Source organism: Aphelocoma coerulescens, chromosome 2 (assembly GCF_041296385.1).
Source record: "Aphelocoma coerulescens isolate FSJ_1873_10779 chromosome 2, UR_Acoe_1.0, whole genome shotgun sequence".
Taxonomy (NCBI): domain Eukaryota; kingdom Metazoa; phylum Chordata; class Aves; order Passeriformes; family Corvidae; genus Aphelocoma; species Aphelocoma coerulescens.
Window position 1 is genome coordinate 63,630,342 of NC_091015.1, and position 25,425 is coordinate 63,655,766.

General features: G+C 37.8%; 1 protein-coding gene across 13 annotated transcripts in view; it reads right to left on the minus strand.

The window, feature by feature from the left end:
- Positions 1-2,402: 2,402 nt before the first annotated feature.
- The window catches only part of RALA (RAS like proto-oncogene A), a 29,876-nt gene continuing 6,853 nt past the window's right edge, over positions 2,403-25,425 (minus strand). For 5 of the 13 annotated variants that reach the window (XM_069007803.1, XM_069007804.1, XM_069007807.1 and 2 more), the window contains 4 exons: positions 13,115-13,270; positions 12,089-12,297; positions 8,077-8,251; positions 2,403-4,338 (listed from right to left, as the gene is read on the minus strand). In XM_069007803.1, coding sequence (XP_068863904.1) covers positions 4,216-4,338; positions 8,077-8,251; positions 12,089-12,297; positions 13,115-13,228 — 621 coding nt within the window. In that variant the 5' untranslated portion in view covers positions 13,229-13,270 and the 3' untranslated portion in view covers positions 2,403-4,215. Of the gene's footprint in view, positions 4,339-6,824; positions 7,620-8,076; positions 8,252-12,088; positions 12,298-13,114; positions 13,271-15,919; positions 16,064-23,238; positions 23,326-25,425 lie in introns of those variants that run through there. The other 8 variants (XM_069007799.1, XM_069007798.1, XM_069007796.1 and 5 more) reach the window with 6 other exon arrangements.

The window sequence follows — 25,425 nt, forward strand, 5'->3', positions numbered from 1 at the left end:
TCTTAAAGGGACATTAACACAAACTGCAAGGATTGATGTAGAGGAAAAATGGAATACAATACACATTTTTTGGGTTGCCCAGGACAAGGTAAAAAAAGAAAATACCTAAGCACACACAAACCAAATTATATCCAAAACGGATTGTACCAGTTAAACAGATGGTTAGATCTACTCAGGGTCTTTCGAAAATGAGAAGAGCCTTGGCATATGTCCAATCCTAGGCATATCTCAAGCGGCATTGCATTTCAGCATTTCTTTGACAATGAAGCTTCAACCAAAATATTCCAGTCTGGTCAATGTATTTAGATCAAAGATTAACTTATGCTCCAGTAATAGCAACACTGGCACATTTCCTACCACTCAATTTTAGTAACAAGCTGAAGTTACCACAAAAATATGCAAGGAGAAGTTTCTTTCATGATTCAGTTCTTAAAAACATACCCATTATTTAAATCAGTTAAAGCCAAAAATTGGTAGGAGTGAATTCGGGTAGAAATATTTTATGTACGTGACTGACTGTGCATCCACATGGCTGCCAACATGTCTAACAGCAATGAGAAAGTTTAGAAATTAAGGCAAGTTATTAGCTTTTCCTCTTCAATTCTCAGTTATCATAGGCTCAGTCTTACCTTCTGATCCAGTTCTGACACAGCTAAATGTATTGTATGCACTCACGTGATATTGGCAATTGCTCTGCTGCTCCACAGTTTGCATTGAACTATGATCAAGTAGAAGACACCTCCCCTCTGAAGACCTCATTGCAATGTTCAACATCCTCACGAGGGAAAGCAGGGGAGGTACTGGTTCTTCTCTCATGATCAGTGACAGGACCCAAGGAAATGGCATGAAGTTGTGTCAGGGAGGCAGAGGTTGGATATTAGAAAAAGATTCTTCACCCAGAAGAATCTGCCCAGGTGGTTGGGCACTGGAACAGGCTCCCCAGGGAAGTGGTCACAGCACCAAGCCCAGCAGAGTTAAAGAAGTATTTGGACAATGCTCTCAGGCACATGGTGTGACTTGGGATGTCCTGTGCGGGGCCAGGAGTTGGAGTCAATGATCCTTGTGGGTCCTGTCCAACTCAGGATATTTTGATTCTCTAGTTTCATAGAGGCACTGCGAACCTTTGGTGTCCCAAAATGGAGCCCAGGATTTTCAGCAAGCCCATTTCACATATAAATAGATAAAATATTTGGCTCCTACCTATTAATATAGTGAGCGTAAGTCTCAGATATGAAGCGTATTTTACTGCATCATGGTTGCCACTGGAATTGCCAGAAGGGTCATTATGCATGCTACTGTGATGTTAACAAGGTCTCTATGCATGGGAGAGGACTTCCTGCATACAGTCATGCTGTTGCGGAATACTCAAAGAGAACTGCTAGACACCACTAGTGTTAAGCTACTGTATATTCACCAGGAGGCTACCAAATACACCACAGATTTTTTAGCCAACATTGTTGAAAGTCAACTGAGTTTTTAAAGCTATGAAAAGCTGCAGAATAAAATGAAGTTAGCATAAAAATTCAACAGAAATTCAACATTGGTTTCATACATGACAGAAGACTCAACTTTATAGCTTTTTACAAATTAAGGCATCTCTCTCTGGTCTAGAGTTTTACCATACATTGCATTTCACAAAAGGGAGCAACAATACTTTAGGCTAACCTGGAGGGAACTACCATGGAAGGCTTTGATCTTGCCAGTGAAGAGATTATCTCCAGCTTCTTGAAGAAACAGGATAAAAAAGTGCCCTCAGGCACAGAAGCATTCTGAGCAGCTCGACCTAGGAATTTCAGATACTCAAGTATGCTAAACAAAACACTCCTCTATGATGCAAATGTAACATGCACTTTGGATGACTCTTTCAAGATATACCCAAATCCTATAATACATGATGCAAGCTATATTCCCTGCAGATTGAGGAAGCACACTTAGGTTCTCCTTGAGCGTGCCAAAAGAAAATTACTTAGAATGTATTTTTATTTTATTAAAACTTATGTAGGTTGTCCTTTTTTTGGTTCGGGGTTTTGTTTGTTTGGAGTTTTTAGTCGTTGCTCATTTGTTTGTTTTTTAAATCTCACTTTCCATTGTTACGGAAAAGTAATTCTGGAACAAGCTTACCTCAGTTTATTGCTTGTTTTCAGGTAGTCTTGTAGCAACTAAGCAAATTACCAGTGGATGAAAAGTAGCACATACATAGTCTCAGCTTTTACAAAGTGGCTTTTTATCAGACTAATTGGGTTTAATGCTTACTAATCATATCAGACTAATGGGTTTAAGAAAATTACAATTTTCTTCATGCACACAAACCAGCCTTCTATAGTACTTAGGTTTAACTGCTAGACAATTGGCATCGGCAATGTTTATGAATAATATTGTTATCAATTAACACTGCACAAGTATTTTAGAAAAATGGAAGTTTATTCATCTTTCAATGGCTCAAATAGCAAATAAAAGGACAGGATAAGGCATCAGCCAAGACAAGTTTTGTGTGTCCAGTGGCTTCATAACACCTCGGTTCCCCGTATGCAGGTTCCAAAGCAAAGTCACAATGTTAGTGGTTAGACTCCCTGGCTAAATAGACCCAAATGAGTAGACAGTAAGATGAAGACTGGCTTATATTTGCCAGTTACATGAGTAACTTTTATTCTGCACTTGTCAGTCTACTAAATGCACATACAAAATTCCTACTGATAAATATTTAACATGACAAATACAACTCCTAAGACTTGAGTCCCTAAAATGTCTGGTAGCATGAAAGTTAAGTATTTGTTACCTAGTTTGCTTGAGCACATTTTAAATTGTCAGTTATAGGCTTATACATGTATAAAAAGTGTAACACTGTGGAATTGATCTAGCCTGTCTCACCCCAGAGGAGTCCAAAACCCTCAAACATTCTGGTATATTTTTAGTTAAGATGTAGCACACTAACCATGTGCTAGGTATTCTTGTTGTTCTGAAGCAGCTGAGGCAGTATGTTTTGTTTGGGGATTTTGGATGTGCATGTTAAAGGTTTCTGTATTGCAAAGCACATTTGATTGTTTGATATCAACATTAACTAGAAAAAGTAGCTACACTGTTCCCCATTTGAAAATCAACAGAGACTAAACAATACAAAACCTGCAAAGAGCTTCAGCATAACACACCATGTTCCCATAGCTAAGTATTAGGAACACAAAAGAAATTAACCAGAATTTCCCAGACAACATCTTAACTCAAAACACGCAAGCGCTACTAGATCAGCCCCACTCCACCCAGTTCCGGGGAGTTAAAACCCAAGGAACATCTAGACAAAAATCTATGCGCAAAAGTTTCAAGGTACCAGCACGTTAAATTTTAAACAACCATTCCAGGCTTAGATGTGCCATAGGCGTATGACTTCAGTCTTATGTGTGTTCTGACCTAGTTTCAAGATACCATATTGTCTACCAAGTTACACATGACAGAATATGCTCTGTATTATTCACAATACCAGAGTATGGCACACATTTAAAGAACAGACACTGCTAGCAGACAGCTAGTGAGCGAAATCATCCATGTAACTGCACTCCACAGAGAGGGCAGTCTCGCACTGATGCGCAGGGACAGTCTCCATGCAACAGAGTTGAAAATACACCCTTGATTAAGCAACCTACTATGTTTGGGTTTTAAAATTAAGGCATATTCAAATGTTTCAATGTAAAAGATTACATTGCTCTTCTAAGTTAATCAGGTAATGCAGAACCACATAGTTTTCCTCAACATAGCTGTTCGCATATACATTATTCTTTTCTAATTTGCATAACTCCATGGCAAAACAGCTGCATACTGTTTTGTTACGTATCGTGTTCACAATTGTAATTTTCAAGGCAACAGAAGACAAGATGAATTGACAAATACCAGTGATAAAAAAGTATGCTTTATAAGAATCCACAAAGTAATACTTTGCTCCTCTGTTCACTATTAAAGAAAAGACTACCTATGAAACACTACATTCAGAAGAAATGTGAGAAGGTAGGCAATTATGAAATGGACTCAACTTTGCTTCTCTTGAAGCCACATAATTTGTTTTCAGTGAATTTGACTTTCAGTGCAGCTCCAAATCATGCTTTTAGTGGTACATTACATTTTCCAACATGTTAGGGTAATTTCAGTCACTTCAGCCTTCAATGGCATGCTTATAAATTATGGTTTTTATTAGTATGGTCAGAGTAGGAAAGGAATCCAAGCTTTTGATTATAAAATGCAACATCTTTCTCTGATCCTCTTAGCTAGGCTTTTTCTTTTCTTCTTCCCATTCTTTTCTTTGCTGTCTTCCATTTTTCTGGCTCTAATTTCTCTCATTAAATCAAAAAACACCTAAAAAAGATGTAAGAAGATAAATGCAAAAACAATCACAGACATGAGTTAATTTAAGCTATCACTGATACCCACTTCAGTTGTTTAGAATAGAATCAATTATATGCAACCAGTTTGAGCAAACAAATATTAATCCAACAAATCTGACACTGGTTTTGAAGGCCACGTTGATATGATGCAATCCTGCTTGTTTCATGGCACCATAATGTTCCCCTGTCTTCTGATATTTGCTTATGAATCCTGTCAGACAATTTTAAACAAGAATTGAAACAAGGGTCTCATCACCAGCCCAGATTTTCAGATGTTGTATGTACACACTACCGAGGAGACTTAAGGAAATCAGTTTACCTTTTGAGTACTTTAAGTGATGAACTGCAAAGGTTGAAAAAGTGCAACATCCAATTTTAGAAATATATTGATGGGGCAGTAGCAATGCACTGAAATGTATGTCTGGTATGCTGCATGATGCAAGTCTAAGCACAAAGTGACTAGGAAAAAAAAAACCCAGCATTTCCTTTAAAGCCAAGTTCTCAATCATACAACTACATAAACAATTTCTTACATCAGGTAATCTTGGCTGCAGCTGCCATATTCCAATCTTAAAGTACACATGAAGTTCACTTTCATCAAATGGTTTAGTAGGAAACGAATGTGATGAAGTTGGCGATACACCACTGACTTACGTGAGACAATCCTACTGACAGACAGTTAAGGCTTTATGATTGGACTGCTTAAAGCTACTTTACTAATTTGAACAGCAGATTTTGACTTGACTTACAGAAGGTTACAGCAAATAATATATATACATCTTTATAATTTTACTGTATGAAATCAGCTGAGCAATTCTATAACTTCTCCCTCAGGAGAGAGTCTCTAGATACCTACCACCCTGAGAATGCCCAGTCTCTCAGAAGCTAAGCAGGATCAGGCGTGGTTAGTACTTGAATTTTGAATGGGAGACCCCCTGGGAATATCAAGTGCTTTAGGCTTCTTTTTTCAGCCCTGAGATGAGCTCAGTTTGTCAGAGCATGGTGCTGATAATGCCAAGGTCATGGGTTTGATCCCTATATGGGCCATTCACTTAAGAGTTGCACTCAATGATCCTTGTGGGTCCCTTCCAACTCAGAATATTCTGTGATTCTGTGATATTTTGAAATTTGAACTAAGCAATACCTCTATGTCAAGGGACTTGATCCATTTCTGTGAAACATGGACAGTGCAGGGGCTGAAAAGATCCTCTGCAGAGCTCAGTAGGTTTTTATGACATTAATCTCATATTGACTGTATGAAAAGTATCAACCTTCATCACATGAAATCCAAAGAAAATCAATGGAACTAAACATTTCCATCAAGAAATGAACTTGCCTCTAGATTTTCAAATGTGTGCTAAGTTTCTTGTATTTAAATCTATGCTAATGGCAAGATGCAACTGTCAACTTGCTTAAGTTATATCAGCAATAACTGATACGGTACAACAGTAGCTGTCTGGGATACATAACCTTCTGAGAAAATGTTTAGTGGGTCATCATTGCCAAACTGAGTGGAGGCTGGCTGTGTTTTTCTCAAGTGAGTAAAATCACTAATCTGGAATTCAGAGAGGCCAGATTTCTTACACCATAGCAACCCAAATTTGTGTAACAAACTCCAAAACTGCATATGCTTCAAGTAACTAAGAATATACAGTATTCACTTGTGCCAACAAGGCCTCATTTATGGGCTGTCAAACCCTAAATCTATACAACACATGCAAATCTGGATCTATTATGCCATCAGCTCCGAAAAGAAACCTGGAGCTCTCTGGTAGCTCTCCATGTATGTGCAAAGGCTATTGACCCAAGAGCTATTGAAAAAATATATTACATGCACTTTTTTCCCCAGCTGCTAAACAATAATGAAGTGGATTTGAAGAGCTGGAAATTTTTACAACTGTAATAGATGGCTGTTAACTACAATTACTAACCAAAACTAAAAGATGTGTTAGTTCTTACAACAACAAAAAATCAGAGCTGTATTCAACAATGAGGATGAGTTCTGCTGTATTTGATTGACTTGAGAACTCAGTGCTGTTCTGTAGGGTAAATTACTATAGTACTGAACCATCAGTTTCTTCAGTAAAATAACTGACAGGACTCAACCAACAGTTGAGTTTAAGTTACTGCAGAAGAGAACTTGCATTACAGCTCTCATACTGCAATTGACAGCTCACACATATGGATTTACATTAGAAAATTTTTCACCAAGTACAGGTGCAGCATCTAGATCAGGGCAACCCCAGACATGAGTACAGACGGGGAGATGAACTTGTTGAGAACAGCCCTGTAGACAAGGCCTTGGGGGCTTTCATGGGTGAAAAGCTGGACATGACGTGGCAGTGTGCACTCACAGCCCAGAAGGCCAATGGTATCCTGGGCTGCAGCAAAAGAACATTGGCCCACAGGTCAAGGTAGGTGACTGTCCCCTTCTACCCTAATCACGTGAGACCCCACCTGCAGTGCTGTGCCCAGGTGTGGGGTCCTCAGCACAAGAAAAAACACGGACTTGTTGGAGTGGGTCCACAGGATGCCACAAAGATGCTCAGTGGGCTGGAGCAGCTCTGCTATGAAGACAAACTAAGAAAGCTGGGATTATTCATACTAAAGAGGAGAATGCTCCAGGGAGATCTTATTGCAGCCTTTCAGTTTTTAAAGGAGGCTTATAAAAAAAAAAAAAGACAGAAAAAGACATCTTTTTACATGGGCAGCTTGTGATTGTTCTTGGGGGAACAATTTTGAACTAAAGGGGAGAGATTTAAATGATTAACTGTAAAAAAATTCTTTATTTTGAGGGCAGTGAGGCACTGGAAAGGGTTGCCCCTTCCAGAGATGTTGTGGATGCCCGAGCTCTGGATGTGTTCAAAGCCTGGTTCAACGGGGCCCTGAGCAACCTGATCGAGTAGTGAGTATCCTTGCCCATGGCACGGGGGTTGGAACTAGATGATCTTTAATGTCTCTTCCAACTCAAACCAGTGATTCAATATGGGATCAACTTTGTCAACAGCTCTGAAAGGTTGGCACATTGCACTAAACCTACTTATTTCTTTTGCCACACGTGTTACTCTTACAGTCTACCAGGCTGACAGTTATTCTGAATTGCAAGAACTCGCATTCTTGCTGAAGCAGTTACAACTTTCTTGAAGACAAATACTCTCTTTATCTTATGAGCTTCTGAACCAGGTCTTATCTCTGAAAACTCATGAGGCACTTCTAGGCTTTTCATGGCTTTTTGGGTTCATCCACTCTTCACTGAAACAACATACAAAGAGGCAGATGGTTAAATGAGGGTAGGGAAGGCTCAAATCTCTCCCTTATTTGCTTTTATAAGGTGATTTATTCTGACTGAGGATCAGAAAGTATTCTTCACTGTTCAGAAGCAGACTGTCCTCTAGTTACAGAAAATGCAGTATGAAGTCCAGGCCAAAAAATCTGACCCAAGAAAATTTTATCAGGTCTTGTGTCATGTCTTAGATAATAATAATGATTCCTTGAAGTTTAGAATGGAATAAATGTGTTATGCCTAACATTTTCACTGTTCTACAAGGAGTCACCAAGTCATGTACTCCTTGCAAGCTAAGGAAGAAAAGTATTTGATTAAAATTCCACAAAATTATTGCTAAAATTAAGAACATAAGGAGTATGACCCATGAAAAAGAGGGATAAAGTAAAAACTGATGGACAGATTGTTTAAAAGGCCAGTTATTACCTTGTCAACATTAGCTCGTGTTTTTGCAGAAGTTTCCACATAATTAACATTCCACTGATCAGCTCTGTTTTTTGCTTCCTCTACAGAAACTTGCCTTTTATCTTCCAAATCTGATTTATTACCAACTAGCAAAAAAGGAACATTCTCATCTTCTTTTACTCTTAAGATTTGTTCCCTGGAGAAGAAGAAAAAAAAAAAAAAGGCAGCTTTGCATAGAGTACCATTCTTAGAACACAGAAAGAAGAACTCAGATGAAATACTTTTACATCTTCCAGTGAAAAGCCACTTATTTCTTTTATGTAGTTTATATAACAGGAAAGTCTTAAACTTAATTATGACATTATACAGAATGAAAACAGCGACAGACAACTAGTCCTCCAGGAAGGAAGGAGTTGAGTCAGTAAGAAATGAAAAAAATAGAACAGGATTGGTTTAGGTGAGAATTTATATTAATAATTCATTCCCTTTAACAGTGTTACTTGAGAGCATTTACCTTTGTCTTTACATTACTATTTTTGATGGCCATTTTTAAGTTATTCAAGCTTCAGTTTTACAGCTGATTCTTTCCTAACAAAATGGGCCATTTAAAGCTGATAAAATGGTCCATAGCATATCAAGAGAAAATCTCTTCCTTTCAGGAATCTTTCTCAAGTCAATTATATTCGGTCTCTCCAGAGATCTTCCTTCAGTTATAAGTCAGTATACAGACACAAGCTGTATATGCATCAGATTTTTAAGGATACACCCTTCTACTGTACTAACTCCAAGGATGAAAGGTTTAAAACTATAAATAAAACTCAATACTACAAATAGTTTGGTATGTAAGTCTTCGACACTTAAAAAAATAACAGAAGTTTTCTTCTACTTGAAAATGCATTAATACTATCAGGAAGAAGAGCTGTCTCAGCAAAGATTATTCTGTATTTTGTCTATGAAAAAGTGAGTATAAAGTTAGTTGTGAAATGTAGCCCTTTATCATGGAGCAATTTCTGAAAGATTGACAAAAAGCACAGAGAAATAGATTTCTTTTGCTGGCTGAGGTGAAACCAAATTTAAAGTTGAAGGGAGAGAAGCTGAAGACAGTTAAGTAATTGCTATTCTTAAGGGCCTTGATTTGGTATATGGCAGGATGCTCACATTATAAAAAGCTCTGAATAGCATGCAGTCTTTTGGAGGAAGCCTACTCACAGAGCTGAGAAACTGCAGATAGTCCATAATTTTTTAAAAAACTGTACATTTGAGGCAGACTGTGACACCCCATTTATGGAGGAGGTATAATTAAAAAGCAACATTTCTCCTCTTCCACACAAGTATCAGTGCAAATGTTTTAAAAGAGTAAAAGTAGTTTGAATAGCCAGGGGATTAGGAAGGTGGCCAGAAGAAAACTCAGTGCATCGTAGCAGTACCTGTAAATAACTACCTGTGTAAATAAGACTTCTGGTAAAAACTAGTAGTTTTCCACACTAGTTATCCAGGCAATGCTATACTGGGTTAGTGTGACAAGGCTTTGTTAGTGGTGGGTCTATAGGTGTGGCTTCTGTGAGAAGCTACCAGGAGCTTCCCCAATGTCCATTACTGGCAGAGCCAAATGCCAGCTGGCTCTGAGACAGACCCACCGCTGGCCAAGGCCAAGCCAATGGTAGTAACACCTCTGTGAAAACTTATTTAAAAATGAAAGAAGTTACTGCACAGACACAATTGCACTCAAAAAAGAAAGGAGTCAGAGTATGTGAGAGGAACAACTGTATAGATACTAAGGTCAGTGAAGAAGGGGGAGGAAGTGCTCCAGGCACCAGAGCTGGGATTCCCCTTCAGTCCATGGAGGACACCCCATGCTGGGGTATGCTCCTGGCAGGGAACTGTGGGACCCTGGAGAGACAGGTCCATGCTAAAGTAGGTTTACTGGCAGGAATTGTGACCCTGTGGGGGACCTATACTGGAGCAGGCTGTTCCTGAAGGACTGCAGCCCACGGAAAGGGACCTATGCTTGAGCAGTTAGTGAGCTGCAGCTTGTGGGAAGGACTCACACTGGAAAAGTTCATGGATAACTGTCTCCCATGGGAGGGACTCCCCACTGGAGCAGGGGAAGGACTCATCTCCCTGAGGAAGGTGCAACAGCAGGAACAATGATGAACTGACTGTAATCACCATTCCCTGTCTCCCTGCACTACTGGGAGGGAGAAGGTAGAGCCTGGGAAGTAGGGAGGGGTGAGGTGGAAGGTATTTTTAAGGCTAGTTTTACTTCTCATTATCCTGCTCTGATTTTGATTGGCAATAAATTCAATTCGTTTCCCCAAGTTGTGTCTGTTTTGCCTGTGATGGTAATCAGTAAGTGATCTCTTCTTGTCCTAAACTCTTCAGCCTTTCATTGTATTTTCTCTTCCCTGTCCAGCTGAGGAGGGAAGAGATACAGGAGCTTTGATGGGTACCTGGGATAAATGCCAGATCAAACCACCACAGATGCCAAACAATTTCACCATGTAAAAAGTTAATCTGACAGTAATCCAGATGACAATACTCATATTCTCCTTTGAGCCCCTTCTGAAGACTAAACAAGAAATGATGTGCCAGCTTGAAATGTAGAACTTAAAAAACACGCCATGAGAGCCAGACCAATTCTACTCATAGTAAGGCCAGATTTTATCAAACTACCGTTAAAGTATTTAAAAGTATAGTCATTGCAGGTCTGTATTCTATTGAAAAAAATTACTTGGAGCAATGGCATTTCAGAGTATACCAGGAACCCCATTGAATAGCAGTAAAAAGCTCTCCTATTGGAGGTCTGCCATACCAGCAGAATGAAACGCCACGAAAACAAACATCCAAGTTCTTCTTCTCACTTTCTTTAATATTTGGCTCTTAAGTAGTATGCCCTTAGACTACTCAACAGTGACCAAAGTACTTTAACTGTGCCTTCAAGAGATCCAGATTACTTTTACACAGAGCAAAAAAATGTATTTTTCTGAGTTACATTTTAGCATTTAGTCCTCTACAGTTCACTTTCACATTTGGATTGGGGAGAATTTTAGTATCTTTCCTTGAAGGGATTTTTTCTTTCATTTTTCCTGTATCAACATGTATACTGTTAACTCTTACCTTTATTGGAAGGTAGGACTTTTTCTAAGGCCAAAGATCATGTACTTTGAAGCAATGGCATGATTTCAAACAGATTTGAATAGGTCATTTTGCACTGGGAGCAAACTATACTAAAGTTATAGTTCAGGGGAGCTGAACTATACTAAACTGTCCTCCATGATTGACAGTACCCAGCATAAGCGTGCAAACAAACAAGGCCTGTTCCTCCTTCTCTCAAAATACATAAACACAGACATATAGAGACACAAATTTTTAAAAAAACACCAGAAGATAAAAAATTCACTTTCTCCCCTCTCCATACCTCTTCCTTCTCCCTTAGAGATATTAAACATACTCTGCTACTTAGTGCTATTTAAGTTGGATTGTGACAGCATCTCCAAGAAGACTAATTTCAATGGGATGCAGATAACTCCTTCTTATATTTGTTTACTTAATTTTCTTTCAAATATTACGGCCTTTCCTATTTCACTACACTTTGAACTGGTAAAACTGTTTTCTGATATCTTTTGTCTTTTTTAAAAATGCAGTAATAGTGATTTAAATGTTTTCTCTCCCAATTGAAATGAAACACCTATAATATGCCACCGCCTGTATAATATTCTATTACTATTGTAAGAGTTTTAATATGACTCAGTCTGTGATTGAGACTGTGGTGAGCCAGCTGTCTTCTGAATGTTGCTGTGTATCTGCTCTGTGGCAATAGCCTTTCTGGTATTCAGAAACACAGCAGCTAAGACATCTGAAGTGGTACAGATAGCAAAGGCCTGGCTAGGCATCTGTTCAAAACATTACGTGACAACAGTAAGAGCTGCCATCCAATCTGGACCATCAAAAGGATATTACAAAACACACACAAAAATAATCACTTTCAATCATCTCAGTGTAATTAGAATGATTATCTTGCCTTGTAACTTACCTGAAGTCTGCAGTTGCTGCAAAGGATTCCAGCTCTGTAATAGAGAATACGCAAAGAAAACCTTCTCCACTTCGGAAGTAGTTGTCTCTAATTGCAGCGTAGTCCTCCTGCCCTGCTGTATCCAATATGTCAATTTGGACTTCTTCCCCATCCAGAACCACCTTTTTCCTGTAGCTATCTGCTTTGGTGGGCTCATAGTCTTCAACGAACTAGAAAAAAAACCTTCATGATGTAAAATGCCTGTACAAGGCAATGGCTTCTGTTCGCACATAAGGATATAGCAAACATCTTAAATGGGTACTGTAACTAATAACGAAGCATTATGCAGTTAGGCCCTGTGAAGTACTCAAACAACTTGTAGTTAAAGCAGACTTCATCAGCCCAAACAGTTTTCAGGTTTTTCCTTTCCTCAGCCATTATAAGGAAACATAGAGGTAATTTCAAAACATCAGTGTCTTTGCACTACCCAAACCTCTACTTCTGGTTCAAGCACAACATCTGGCTGTGTTCCATTAAGAAATCAGGTAGTCCTGACTTTGGATATTATTTGGTATCAACTTTTAAAGTACACTGAATGTTTAACTTCCGACTTTTAATAAAAAAAGATGACTTCCACTGGAAAAAAAACAAAAAGAGAAACCGATTTTCTTTCCTCTCTTCAACAGCAGCAAAAAAAAAACATGGAAAGAATTGATTGTTTCAGGCATAATGCAACTCAACTAAGTGAAGAAGCTTTGTGCTATAACGAAGTTCTAATAGGTCTAGTGAGCAATGAAAAAATATTCCAGTAATATGACAGAGTATCTAATAGCTGAGAAGTCTGAAAAAGGTCAAATTTTCCCTTCACAGGTACCTCTAAAGGGAAAATCAGTAATCTCAAAACATTTTTTTTGTTCCACTTAACTGCTGAATTCCATACCACATCACATACACTTTGACCCTTTCAGAAAATAATTGTACAAATGTAACTTAAACAACACCATGTAGCAGGCAGCTCCTGAGATACTTTCTACTACAGACTCTTACCTCATCATACATAAATTGTAGTGTTAAAGCAGATTTTCCTACACCACCGCTTCCCACCATAATGACTTTGTGTAAAGCCAATGAATTCTGTCCTTTAGGTTTATTTGCTGCCATCTTTGGACTGCAGAAAATTCACAGGTATCAAATGAAAAAAATCTAGAAGAAAAATATTTCTTCATTAGTTTCTTTTCCTTCTCCCATATGAACTGATAAAGTGGATTTTTTTCAAATCTCTACATATTTAATGACTTAATTTCAGTTCTGCTTTAGTGAAAGCTAGCTGCACTTTCACTGGAAATCATTCCACAAATTATATTGAGCTCATCTTTTTTTTTAATTAAGTAAAGAAATCCTTCACCATATGGAAACAGCATTTTGGTATGTAGTATTTTCTTTTAGTGGCCCAGTAGGTGTCAAGATTTCTTGATAGTTTACTACACAACAATTAAAAAAGGAAGCCACAGTGAGTCAACACTATATAAGAAAACATGATATGACAGCTGCAGGGGAAGAAAACAAACTTTTGAAGGGATTTCGAGTTTAAATGGCATGCACTAAGACACAGCAGCAAGGATTAGCTAGAGTACTTTTACAGGAAAAGCAAGCAAACTTAACATCTAAAAATACCCAGTTTCAGTAAGTCAGAAACCAAAATAACCATCCAGTTTATACAGAGTGGAAAGATTCAGCTTGCCTACAAATGTATTTATTTTGTATATTTGGAGTATTTGTCTCAGTCCTGTGACTGCTTGTTTAAACACAAATCTCTGCATCTCACCAATACCAAAGGCCTCTATAACAGCTGATTCACACAGTTTAATGTACATGTGCACAAGCACAAAAAGTAACAATTCCATTAACTTTAAAAAAAAAATCATCCATGCAACAGTTTTAGTGGATCTCTATTTTCCCACACCTTTGTTTCATTCCCTACCTATCCCAATAGTAATAAAACTGTATTTGTGAATGCTTGCACCATTCTTAAAACACAGGAAAGTCCCTGTATAGTGACAGAATGCGCTCTCCTCCAGAGACTTAAGGTCAAAACAAGGTCTGAACTCCAATTGAGACAATGACATCTACATTATATATATAAATAAAAGAAAGATTTATGGTAGCAATTAAAAACCAAATGTAACTTAGATATTTTTTTATTAAAAAACTCAGAAAGAGCACATTCACATGGCAGCACAGCTCAGTTATATACAGAACTATCAGATAATAACACAGTATAGTAACTTGGCATGATTACCTCATTACCTTTAGCCACCATGATTATTTGACAATGTCACAATAAAATTACACCGTACTGCCTAATGAATCATCCTTCTGTGCAGATTAAACAAGCAGAATGTGAAGCATGACAACTTCCTTAAAACTTGTATCAAAATCCCCAGTTGAGGCCATGCACTAAGAATTTGTTAGCAGTGATGCAGGTAGTATAAAAGCACAATGACTAAAGCTTCATTGGAGATTAAGCCAATCCTTCCTACAAGTAAAAATAAATAAATACACGCCATCAAGGTTCTCACACTGCCACGCCAGCAAGCAGGCTGGGGATGAGCAAGCAGCTAGGAGAGACACAGCTGGACCAGCTGACTAAAGGGATAACACCATGCCATAGCTTAGCAATAAATGTTGGCAGAGAGGTTTGAAATTTGTTAGCACTGCCGTTGCTCAGGAACTGGCTGGGCATTGGTCAGCTAGCAGTGAGCAAATTTTCTTTTAATCGCTTTTCTTGGGTTTGTTTTAGTTTTTAAAAAATACTTATGAAGTTATCATTACCTCAACCCACAATTTTTCTTACTTTTACCCTTTCAATTCTCTCCCTCCTCCCACCAGTGGCAGGGGGAGCAAGCAAGCAGTGGTACTTAGCTGCCTACCAAGATCAACCCACAACTTATGTGAAAAACTCTTGAGATCACATCAGCACCACTACCCATTCTGCCGTCAAAGAATTCTGAAAATGCAACTGAAAATTAAGTCAAATTATTTTACCTAGAAAGATTATCTAAGCAAAATAAGCATAAGTAAGCTGCTATACTCATTACAGAGATACAACAGACAAATATAACTAATATCATGCTACAAGTTATTTTAAAAATGAGATGGAAAAGAGCAAACACACATTTCTGTTTTGGCTTAAAAAGAACCATTGCTTTCTTTTTACTCAAGAGGGAGTACAAGAACATGAAAATAGTTCCAAGCTATGTGCATGCTTTCAACCTACTACACTGTTTTGTCCTTGCACACTTTTCTCTTAAAAGGAAAAACATATACTGAGAGTCATGCTTCTCAGTATGTATGTCAGACAAGTAAGAAAGAAAATTCATCTGAATTCCATTATCAATTGACAACAGCTCAGTTTGCAAAGCTTAGATTACAGTATCTACCTGGATATGGCCTACTCTAAGATTACTGAGCAAGAAGACAGACTTCTTCTGTAAGTACTTGAATACTAGAACAAGTCCAAATGCATTCAGCAGGACCTCACTCAGGTGAGTATGGGCTAACAATACTACAATATGAAAAAATTCAAATACACAGTATCAGTATTTCACTGTAATATTTGTTGTAAATTAATCTCCAGTCTTTAAGTAGATTGAGCAATGTGAAAATTCAAATTTTACTTCAACTTGCAATTCAAGAAGTAGTGTCCCAGTGTGACAAACAAGTTGCCACTTTTTGTACTCTCTGAAGCAGCTGACCCATAAAAAAACCCAACACATTTCCAATTTGATCCCGACAAATAATTGTCAGTAAACAACATTCCATTAAGATACTGAAAATAGCAAAACTTCATACTACCACAGACTTCAAATCTTCAAGATAAGCTTGTCATAAACACTATGCCACATTTTGTAGGAGGAGGGCGGCTCAGGGATGTCAGTTTGCTCCCAAGTTCTTCACAATCCAATAAAGATATAATGCTGGCAAAACTCAGGCCTGCTGAGTAGTAGACAATGTGGAAAGAGAGAGAAATAAGTTACTAACAATGCAAGTACAATATGATATTGTGCCAACAACACTTAATCCAAAGAGACTGCTTCAGAGCAAATACTCTTCCAGAGAGAAGAAAGACCTTGAAAGTGGTAAGTTCTAAGCTACTGCCACAATTCTACCTGTTTCAGTGTGTTTTGAAAAACAAAGAGGAACCTAGATTCCAATTTTAACAGTAAAGCACCTGAGATGAAGTCTCATGCAAAGTCTTTCTGCCTGTAATTTATGTGGCCTGACTTATTTTCATGAGAAGTATTAATTTGGGTCATATCTAGTTACTGAACTGTCCTACTTTATGATAAAACAGACAGAGACCATGACAAGAACCCTGTTGTATGAAGCTCAAAAAGCATACTTCCTTATTATGCATACCATGGGATTTATTATCGTTTTAATCTTCCCAGTGCAAAATTATTTGTGGGTCAGAAGATAAACACTGGATTACCCTACAGTCAAATCCGACATCACCTACAGCAGAAAGATGTTCACAAAAGAGCCAAGCACGGTGTTGTCAATATCTATATCATCCATTTATACAGGTCAGCTTTTTACCACACCATTTGGAAATACCACAGCATCAATTCAGCTGTCGACACATACAGAAGTTTATTCTTAAACAGTTCTTCATGTAGTTCAACAAGCTGGAAGGGAAGGAAAAGCTTAACTGGCTCAGCAATGTACTGCAGTATCTTCACTCAGAAGGGCAAGAGCATTGTCTAACCACCATGCTATAGATCAGTCATCACCTCCACTGCAGATAAACTCCTAGGAAGCTGCCCTTTTCCAACATGTCTGAGCAGATAAAGACATAAACAAATGAATCTCTGAGTGCTCAGACAAAGTAAGCAGTTCTCAAAGCTCCTACAGCTGTTTTAGTGCCTGCTTGCAGAAAAACACACCCATGATTCTGTGCTCCATTTAATGGCAGGCTTCCAGTTGGAGCTAGGATCATTTTTTTTTTTTGAGCTAGGCTAGGGAGCAATTAGATTAACTAATAACTGCAGGGGTAGGAATTATAATTCAAGTTAGCATCAGTAATAGCATCTTGTCCAACAATCTAGAAATCTGATCAAAGGAAAGAAGAGTAGGTAGCTAAATAATAATGTAAAATTAACATAAAACTTAAGATCATCATGAAACTTCTATTTGGAGTTGTAAAGCTGTTGCTCGTCTTGAGTGACTGGCTTCTACCTGTATCAATACTTATCAGTTTCACACATTACAGCCTGCACATGTCGTCTGCACAAAAAATACAATGTTACCTTTAGTCCCCCGTGGATTTACACATAACATGCAACTTCACCCACTACCAGGGGTGAGCTGGACAGTGCTTCTGTAACACAGTTTGGACACAGTATCACGTTAACATCCACATAAAGACTGATAACAGAATGGTTATCTCCAGATCCAGAAGAGTAAGACAGATAATCAAGTGCCAGCACAAAAAGTAGTTTTCATCTTCAGGGACAATATTTCCAGGGAAAAATCTTTGCAAATACAAGTTAGGAAAGAAAAAAACAAAAAAAGCAGGAATCTTTGATCTCCCTTTATTAGTCTTTATTTTATCCTCCTTTTTACTATTTCAGCCAAATAAATTGAAATAAAAATATGCTTATGGGTGAAAAAACCTTATGGGTTTTATGCCCTCACTCATCTTGCTCATCTGATTAAACTGAGATGACTCTTCTTAAGCTGCCCTGTTCCTCAGTTGGCTTTTTCTTACAGAGTAACTTGCTCCAAACCAATCAAAGCACGCTTCCTTCTACATATTTAGCCACCAGCAAATATTGAAGAAATTTATAGAAACAATCATATCTGACATTTACATCTCCATCAAAATGTACCCAAAGCTGGACAAAAACTAACAAAGAACAGAGCATGTGATCAGACCCTCATTTTCTTAGAGAAGGAAACCAAAAGAAGTCAAGAAGCTATTCCGCCCATTTTAATTCCTTGGAGTCTCATAAATGCAACACAAATGAGAACCAGGAAAAAAAAAAGCATTACACCAAAGTCACATCATTACAGGCAAAAATTCAGCTGGCATCTTCTGCACTACTATACATAAAGCTGAACACAGGCCTTGTGAATATGCAGTTGTCCTTAACAGGAGGACTTTGATTTGCTGAAGACATTTGTTTGAAGAGGACTAGTTTAAACATCACTTTTTATTTACAGGTAGCTGGTACAGTTAGTATAGTTGATTCTAGTTAATAAGTAGATATAGTGGTACCCTTCTTCAATTTGCAAGACAATTTTTTATTGTCAATTTTATACCCTACATAAAACATAAAACTAATACATCAAAACCGAATCCTCGTTCTTTTGTTTCCTTTTCTTTAAGAGAAGATTACATAAAGATTTGAAAGTCTTGTCATATTAACCTCATTACCCACTCACTTTTATGATGAGTAACTTCCTCCCCTGAAGACTGTTTTATATAATAAGCATCAATTACAACTGCTAGCTTATACATTACAGCACCCGCCTTTACTCTGTTTAAGAGAGCTAGAACTTGATACATTTGAAGGAACACGAATAATTTAACTGCAGTATGTGAGCTGCCTGCACAATATCAAGAACTAGTTAGTATGCTTTGACCAAAATACTTCCAGAGAGGCAAAATTATCAATTACTTACTGGACAATTAAAGAAAATTTAGCAATGGAAACTCATATTGCTTTAAACAAATAACCTTTTTTTACCTGAAGAAATTAATGCCTGCACTACTCTGCACTTTACACTTAGTATAATCTATCACCTCCAGAAACATTAGCCACAACTTATTTCATGTTGAAGTGAAAATGTATGGTAATTATTTGACAGTATTTTCTAAAGTGAGTTTAAAAACTCTCCAAAGTTTCGTAATTCCCCAAAGTGAATCAAAACTCTGTTGCCTCACATGACCTACAAATTACAAGTTCAATTTTATAAAAAAAAGCACAGGAACAATAATTTGAAAAATGGCAACATATTTCACATCCCCAAGGACCATGAAGCAATATAATCTTATCTGTTATGAAAACATCACAGATTCAAACAGTTACTTAATTGTTTATTGAGTCCCATAGTTTCAGTGTGGTTAACAAGAGCAAAAGTGTACTTGAGAACGTATTGTTTGAAAATAGCACTAGCATACTAGGTGCCAAACATCTGGAAGACACCTCACAAATGATTCAGATATTTCTGCAATAAAAGCATTCCTGGAAAAGGAGGGAGGCAACTCCAGGCAAGCAGAATCTAACCCTCCCATCATCTGGTTCCAATTACAACATTCAAACCTGATCAGCAGAAACACCCCATGACCAGAAATTGATAGGATACATGAGGACACAGCATGGGACATGATACCAACTGTTTTAAGAACTGGAGAATAAGGAAGTTTTAAAAGTTAGATCAGCGTTATTGCTGTGTCATTGAGTTTGACTGGTGTTTTATTACAGTTTAAATACACAACATCTGCCAAACTCTGCACAAAGTAACATCAGTATTTTATTAAGGTAGAACAAGTATTTCAAATGTTAAATAATCACCATAAACTTTAAGTAGTAAACTAGAGAAAGAGAAAAATGAACCCAAATGTTCAAACCTATCTTAGAAATGACTAATTTCATTAGGTAATGAAACATGCCTCCTGAAACTCAGCCTCATAACAAGTTAGAAACTTTCACAGCAAGTATTTCCCTATGCCCTGAAAATAATCCTTTGAGATAAACACATTTAACTAGGAATTAGGATTTGGAGCTTCCCATGAGTTTAACAAGCAGTTAAATTACATTCAAGGTTTCATAAGAACCCTTCTTTCCAAAGCTTTCTAGGGCACACCTTAGAAGGTGCTTGTGCCTCCCACACCCACAAAACAAATTTACTACGGTGACTGACTACACATACACTAACAAAAGTAAAGGGTAGAAGACTGACTTCAGTTCTATCTCTCAACAGAAGCAAATCTCCTCAGGCAAAAGACCTACATTTCCCAGCCCCTCGAGACAAGTACTTCAAATCATAACCGTATCTAGGCACTTAAACTGGAAAAGTCAACGAGTGGACTCTTCACCCAGTAAGAGGCCCATCCACCCCATAAATTACGTTGTGTTGTTATAAAGAATAGTGGTTCCCACATGCCCACAGCTTTATACTCTTAAGACAGCATCAGAAGAATTGAGATCTCTCCAACAAGAAGTCACTAAAACATGGGAAACAAGTTCACAGAGTTCTAGCAGTCTCCCAGAGGCTCCACAAGGCCTTAGTGACAACTGCTGGGCATGGCCAGGAACTAGACAGCACCTTCTGAAGTGAGAACAGATATGTATTTCATATGTGTTAAGTCATCACTTCAGCATTTTCTTACCAAAAGGCCTCTTTGGCATCCTGCAAGATGACTTCTGGAGAGGCACTTCCATAAGGAAATTTTGTGAAACCCACATAGAACAGCACATGAAAACCTTGACAAACTGAACAACAGAAACAGTCTAGAACAAAATCAAGGTCTTAAGATTTCAACCCCTGTAGTGTACTGAAAAGAAAACAAAGCAGCTACATCACTGTCCACATAAATGGCTGACAAAACACACAACACTTGAGCCCAACGGTGTGTGTCTGCAAGGCCAATATAAACTGAACCTGTAACAGTCTGACTCCATATCCTTTCTCCCAATACTACTGGTGTTTGCAACAATTAGGTGGCAAAGCACTTAAGAAGTTGCTCTGGACAAAAATTAACCTATATTGTTTTTTGAACAGATTAGTTACCTACACAAGTCTGCTGGTACCAAAGACAGCCCAGAACAACACAGAGCTGAGCATGGGGAAAGCAAAACTACAGCACTTCCAGCCTATAACACTGGCAAAACAATGCAAGTGTTTTAGGGTTTCTCAACCATAATCTGACACCTGTTGAAGATTGCTCACTTTTTGCAAGTTATGTGATGGCTATTACAAAACATCGGTAAGAATTCTAGAGACTTGCAATGGTTTACCTGGACCGATCCAGAGATCGGTGGGAAGAGCAGCACCTCAAGCCCACCACCAAGGTTACCACAAGGTTAAAGCTTGCTTTCATAGTTCAATGGACTAAAGTTACACTGTATAATAATTTTAGCAATATACACATTTATGTGAGAGTCTAGAATACTGTTCCTGCTTCTACAAGTTCAATACATGGCTGGTGCCCTCTCTCAGTCTATTCTAATCATTGAGGGAACTTAGCTTTGAGGCTGATGATGCTGAAGTGCTTTAACATGAAGTGTAAGGGTCACGTCTTCTTTCATATTCAATTAGTAAACATGAAGTTCTGTAATCTAGCATATTACAGAAGGCATTCATTTTGTATTAAGATTATACACCATGAGGAGAGAATTAACAGTCACAGCAGACACAACAGAATAATGAACAATTACAATTACATGCCACTAGCCTGTCAAAGCTATCCACAGACTTGCATGGATTCAGAGGGAAGGCAGACAAACAGGTACTATGGTACTACAGCTGATTTTCTACCATAAGCAAAACTAATGAAAGGCTGAAACAGATGAGGGGGACATCTGTGGAAGAGCCTCCCACATCAGTTACCCATAATCAAAAGTCAAGTTACATTCATGGGAGATGCATTTGGTATAGAACAAAGACAGTCTCCCAACCCCCATTCCCCCAAAAATGTAAGTCAACTTATAGCCTACAAAGATGAATTTTAATAATGCAGAATCAACAGCTCAGGGTCTTAACTAGTGCTATTCCACTAAGAACTCATTGAAACATTTCAAGAACACATTTAAGTTAGTGTCACCTAAGACATACGAGACACAGCCATTTTTATCCTGTGTTTCAAGTACAAGAAAGCACATCCAGAAGCTAACTTTTGATTGACGATAAGCTAGGCTTCACTGACACTTGCACAGGGCTGCTGCTTCCAGCTGTTCTAGAAAGCAACAAGAATGGAGTTCTCTTGAAGGCACTATGCCACAGCTTGCAGTATGAGCTTCAGTAGTGCACTTTCAAAAGCAGTTCAAGAGCACTGCATTCAAAACTTGCTCACAGCATATCCAGTATCAAAAATTCAGGGTTTTTTGGTCAATAATATTTCAAAAGAAATCTCAACCACATTAGTGTGTCCTTTTTGCCCCTGTACATTTACACTTAAATATACACCACAGAACTTTTAGGACGATTTAAATGTAAGCATGTTGACCTGGCTTGATGAAGTAAATTCTTTCAGAAAAGTCTGAAGGTGGCTTCCAAAAGACATACTTGAAAAAATATAAGTTGTCCTCTAACACAGATATCTTTTTAATTGTTAAAAACCCTAGTCTTCCTTTAGAAGTTCAGAATGTCAGATGTGTGTTTTCTAGAAGCCACAAATATTTGCATGGTCATTTTTACAGCCAGAAAGAATGACAATCAAGATCCACAATGACTAAACCCAAAACTGCACCCAGATAGTTTCACTGCTCTACAGGAAGGAAAGTTAACTTGTGAAAGAGAAATCTAGAAACAAATGCTATCTGCAAAGCAAAACAGTTATCACACTCATGGCAGGCTGCACCCAACAGTCTTATGGAATTTATAGAAGGGATGCAGACAGCATCTCTTCTATAGCTTAGGGCTCCACCTGGTAGAAGCAGTCTTGCTGTTTTGCAGGCACCTCTTGTCACACAAGTTCTGGTGCTGATAGCTCAGGGAATTTATCCTGCTCAAAACAACTATTTTTCCCTCTTAGCCAGTCATAATAGTACTATGGTGAAAACTCACATGAACACCCTTAAATTCTTTCAAGTATTAGTACAGACAGAATGAACACAGGAGTCTTGTTTAGGTAACACTCCTATGAAATTCTTGACAAAGAAAAAGTCTAAGCTTTCAAATAAAGCATTTTTGACGGAGGCCACTGCCTTATTCCAAAAGTCAGTGCCTAGCTGAATGAAGTTTCAGCAAAGGCAGAGTAGGAATACCACAATACGTTATCCTTCACATCTCATGCTAATAAAACGACTTCTAACAATGAAAGATGCAGGAAACGAGTTCTCCAGCAGTTGCAAGCACATTTACATCAAAGGCCACAGCACAAATGATGCAAGCACACAGGACTGAATGCAGGGCTTTAACAAGAGATACCAAGAAGCAGGTACCAAGTTCTCCATCTCCTCTTCACAAACACAGGCAAGCGTTCTCTCTCCCCACAGGCAGACTGCATCAATACACCAGCCAAATGGAACCTAATGAAATACGAGCATGTTGGATTTTGCATTTCAAAAAGTTCCTTTTATTCCTCTAAGGAATCATGCAGCTGCAGCAAATTTCTTTAGTGAAATCTGACTTGGCAAAGTAAGTTACTTCATACATTTTATGACTTTGCCATCTGTTTTACCACCTAATTCGAAATGCACAAGTACTTTTTTGTAGTGTTATTGCAAGAGCATTACTTTTGTTGCCATATTTTGTTCTGGTAATGTCTCCTTCAGTTTATATTCCATACAGTGCAAATTTCTTCTCCTAAAATCATACTAATTTTTCTGTTTTATTCAGGGAACATGGATTTCATATGCATGACTCAATGAATGACACTGGTTTGCAAATACACAAAAATCTTTTGAATTGGTGATTCAAGAACACAAGTGGTTATAGACCCGATGCTGCATAGTAATACAGCACTCATAAAGCTGAAACACTTGTTAGGTGGATCCCTCCCCATTCTTAGATGTCATTTATTCTAAAACTGTTAGATATATGATTTGAAAAATTGATAGAGTTAATCTAATAGACCTAAAAGACCCAATCAGGCAATGAATTGTCTTTTAGTTCAATATATGCTTGCCAACCATACGATACATGATAGACTTTCATGGCTGTTTCACATATAATGGGCACTAAACTTGCAATGGCTAGAAACAGAGGGCATTCAGTTCATTAAATTAATATGAAATTATTAATATTCACACCAATTAATCAATTTTCACAGTAAGTGCCAGTCAAAGGTGTTTTTCATCTTGTCCTGCTTAAAATACTGATCACACTTTTCCTGAAGTACCACAGAAGGCATTTTCAAATTGAATGCTCTCAAACTGTAGAGTAGTAACTTTTAAAAATTGCTTTTTGCTCTTGTTTCAAGTCTTACAACTCTTACAATGCACAAAGTAACTCAGAACTGTTAAATGACTTTACAAGAATATAAGTGTGCAAGTTCCAAGTTTTAACAGAACAGGCTATCTAAGAAAAAGTTCTTTACAAAGCAACCTATGTTAAAATCATAGCTCAATTTCAGAACACAGAAGCAAGCATAACATTAATTTCTGACTATCTGGGGAACCAAGTGAAGCAGCTATCAAAAACTTCTGATAAAAATCCTAAAAATTAATTTTTAAATCATACTCCAAAGGCAGAAACTCTTGGAAAAGGCACCGTTAAGGATGGTGTACTATTGCACATCACTAGATGGGTTGCAAGTGTCTCTCTTCCTCTGACCTGACACGCAATGCAAAAGCTAAAGGCATTCCAGCAGTGGTCACAGACCAAACTCAGTCTATTTTAAAGGCCAGTCTCCCCATGGAAAAACTACTACAGAAGTCTGTCTATGGTGAAATCCAATATCTTTATCAACATTTAAGATTCAATTCTACACATATGGCAATGCCAAACAGTACCAAGTGTGAGCTGTTTTCCTTGCTGTACACACAACCTTTTAAATTCCAGTGAGAAGTATGTGACCTAATACCTTTACAGAGTTGCATGGTTTTCTCTGGCCTAAGAAACCTTTATTACTTCTGACTTACGAAAACATTTTCTTTTCAGCTGGTCACTTGCAAGCTTTCAATTCAGTGGCAGTACTTCTATTACCATCAGTTCAGCACAGAGTCAGAAGCTAATTTTACTGCTTTTCTCCTCAAGGGGTTTATTTCTTTTACCTTAATCCAGTCAGAGTCCTGCACAAAGTACGGAAAAGTTAGCATTATTAAAACCCATTCCTGTTGCTCATAGATGATAGCATGACCAGTCTTAGTTTGCTGTAAAACAGGAATTACACTCCTGAAAATATCTCCTTCAAACCCCTGACTATCTAACTATGCCATTCTGAGTGGGTTAGTTATGACCGTTTCACTATTTTATCATATTGTATTTCATTGTTCATACTATCTTCAATCCTAGTACTTGACTACAAGATTGTTTCTGTTTCAGTTTTCCCTCAGAGAAACATATTTACCCCCATATTTGTAAAAGAAGTCTTCTCTCCTAAAACTGTAGTAAATCTTACTAGAAAGATTATAATATAAAACTTCACTCCTCAAACAACAGACTGTTTTCCTCAAATTATCCAAACT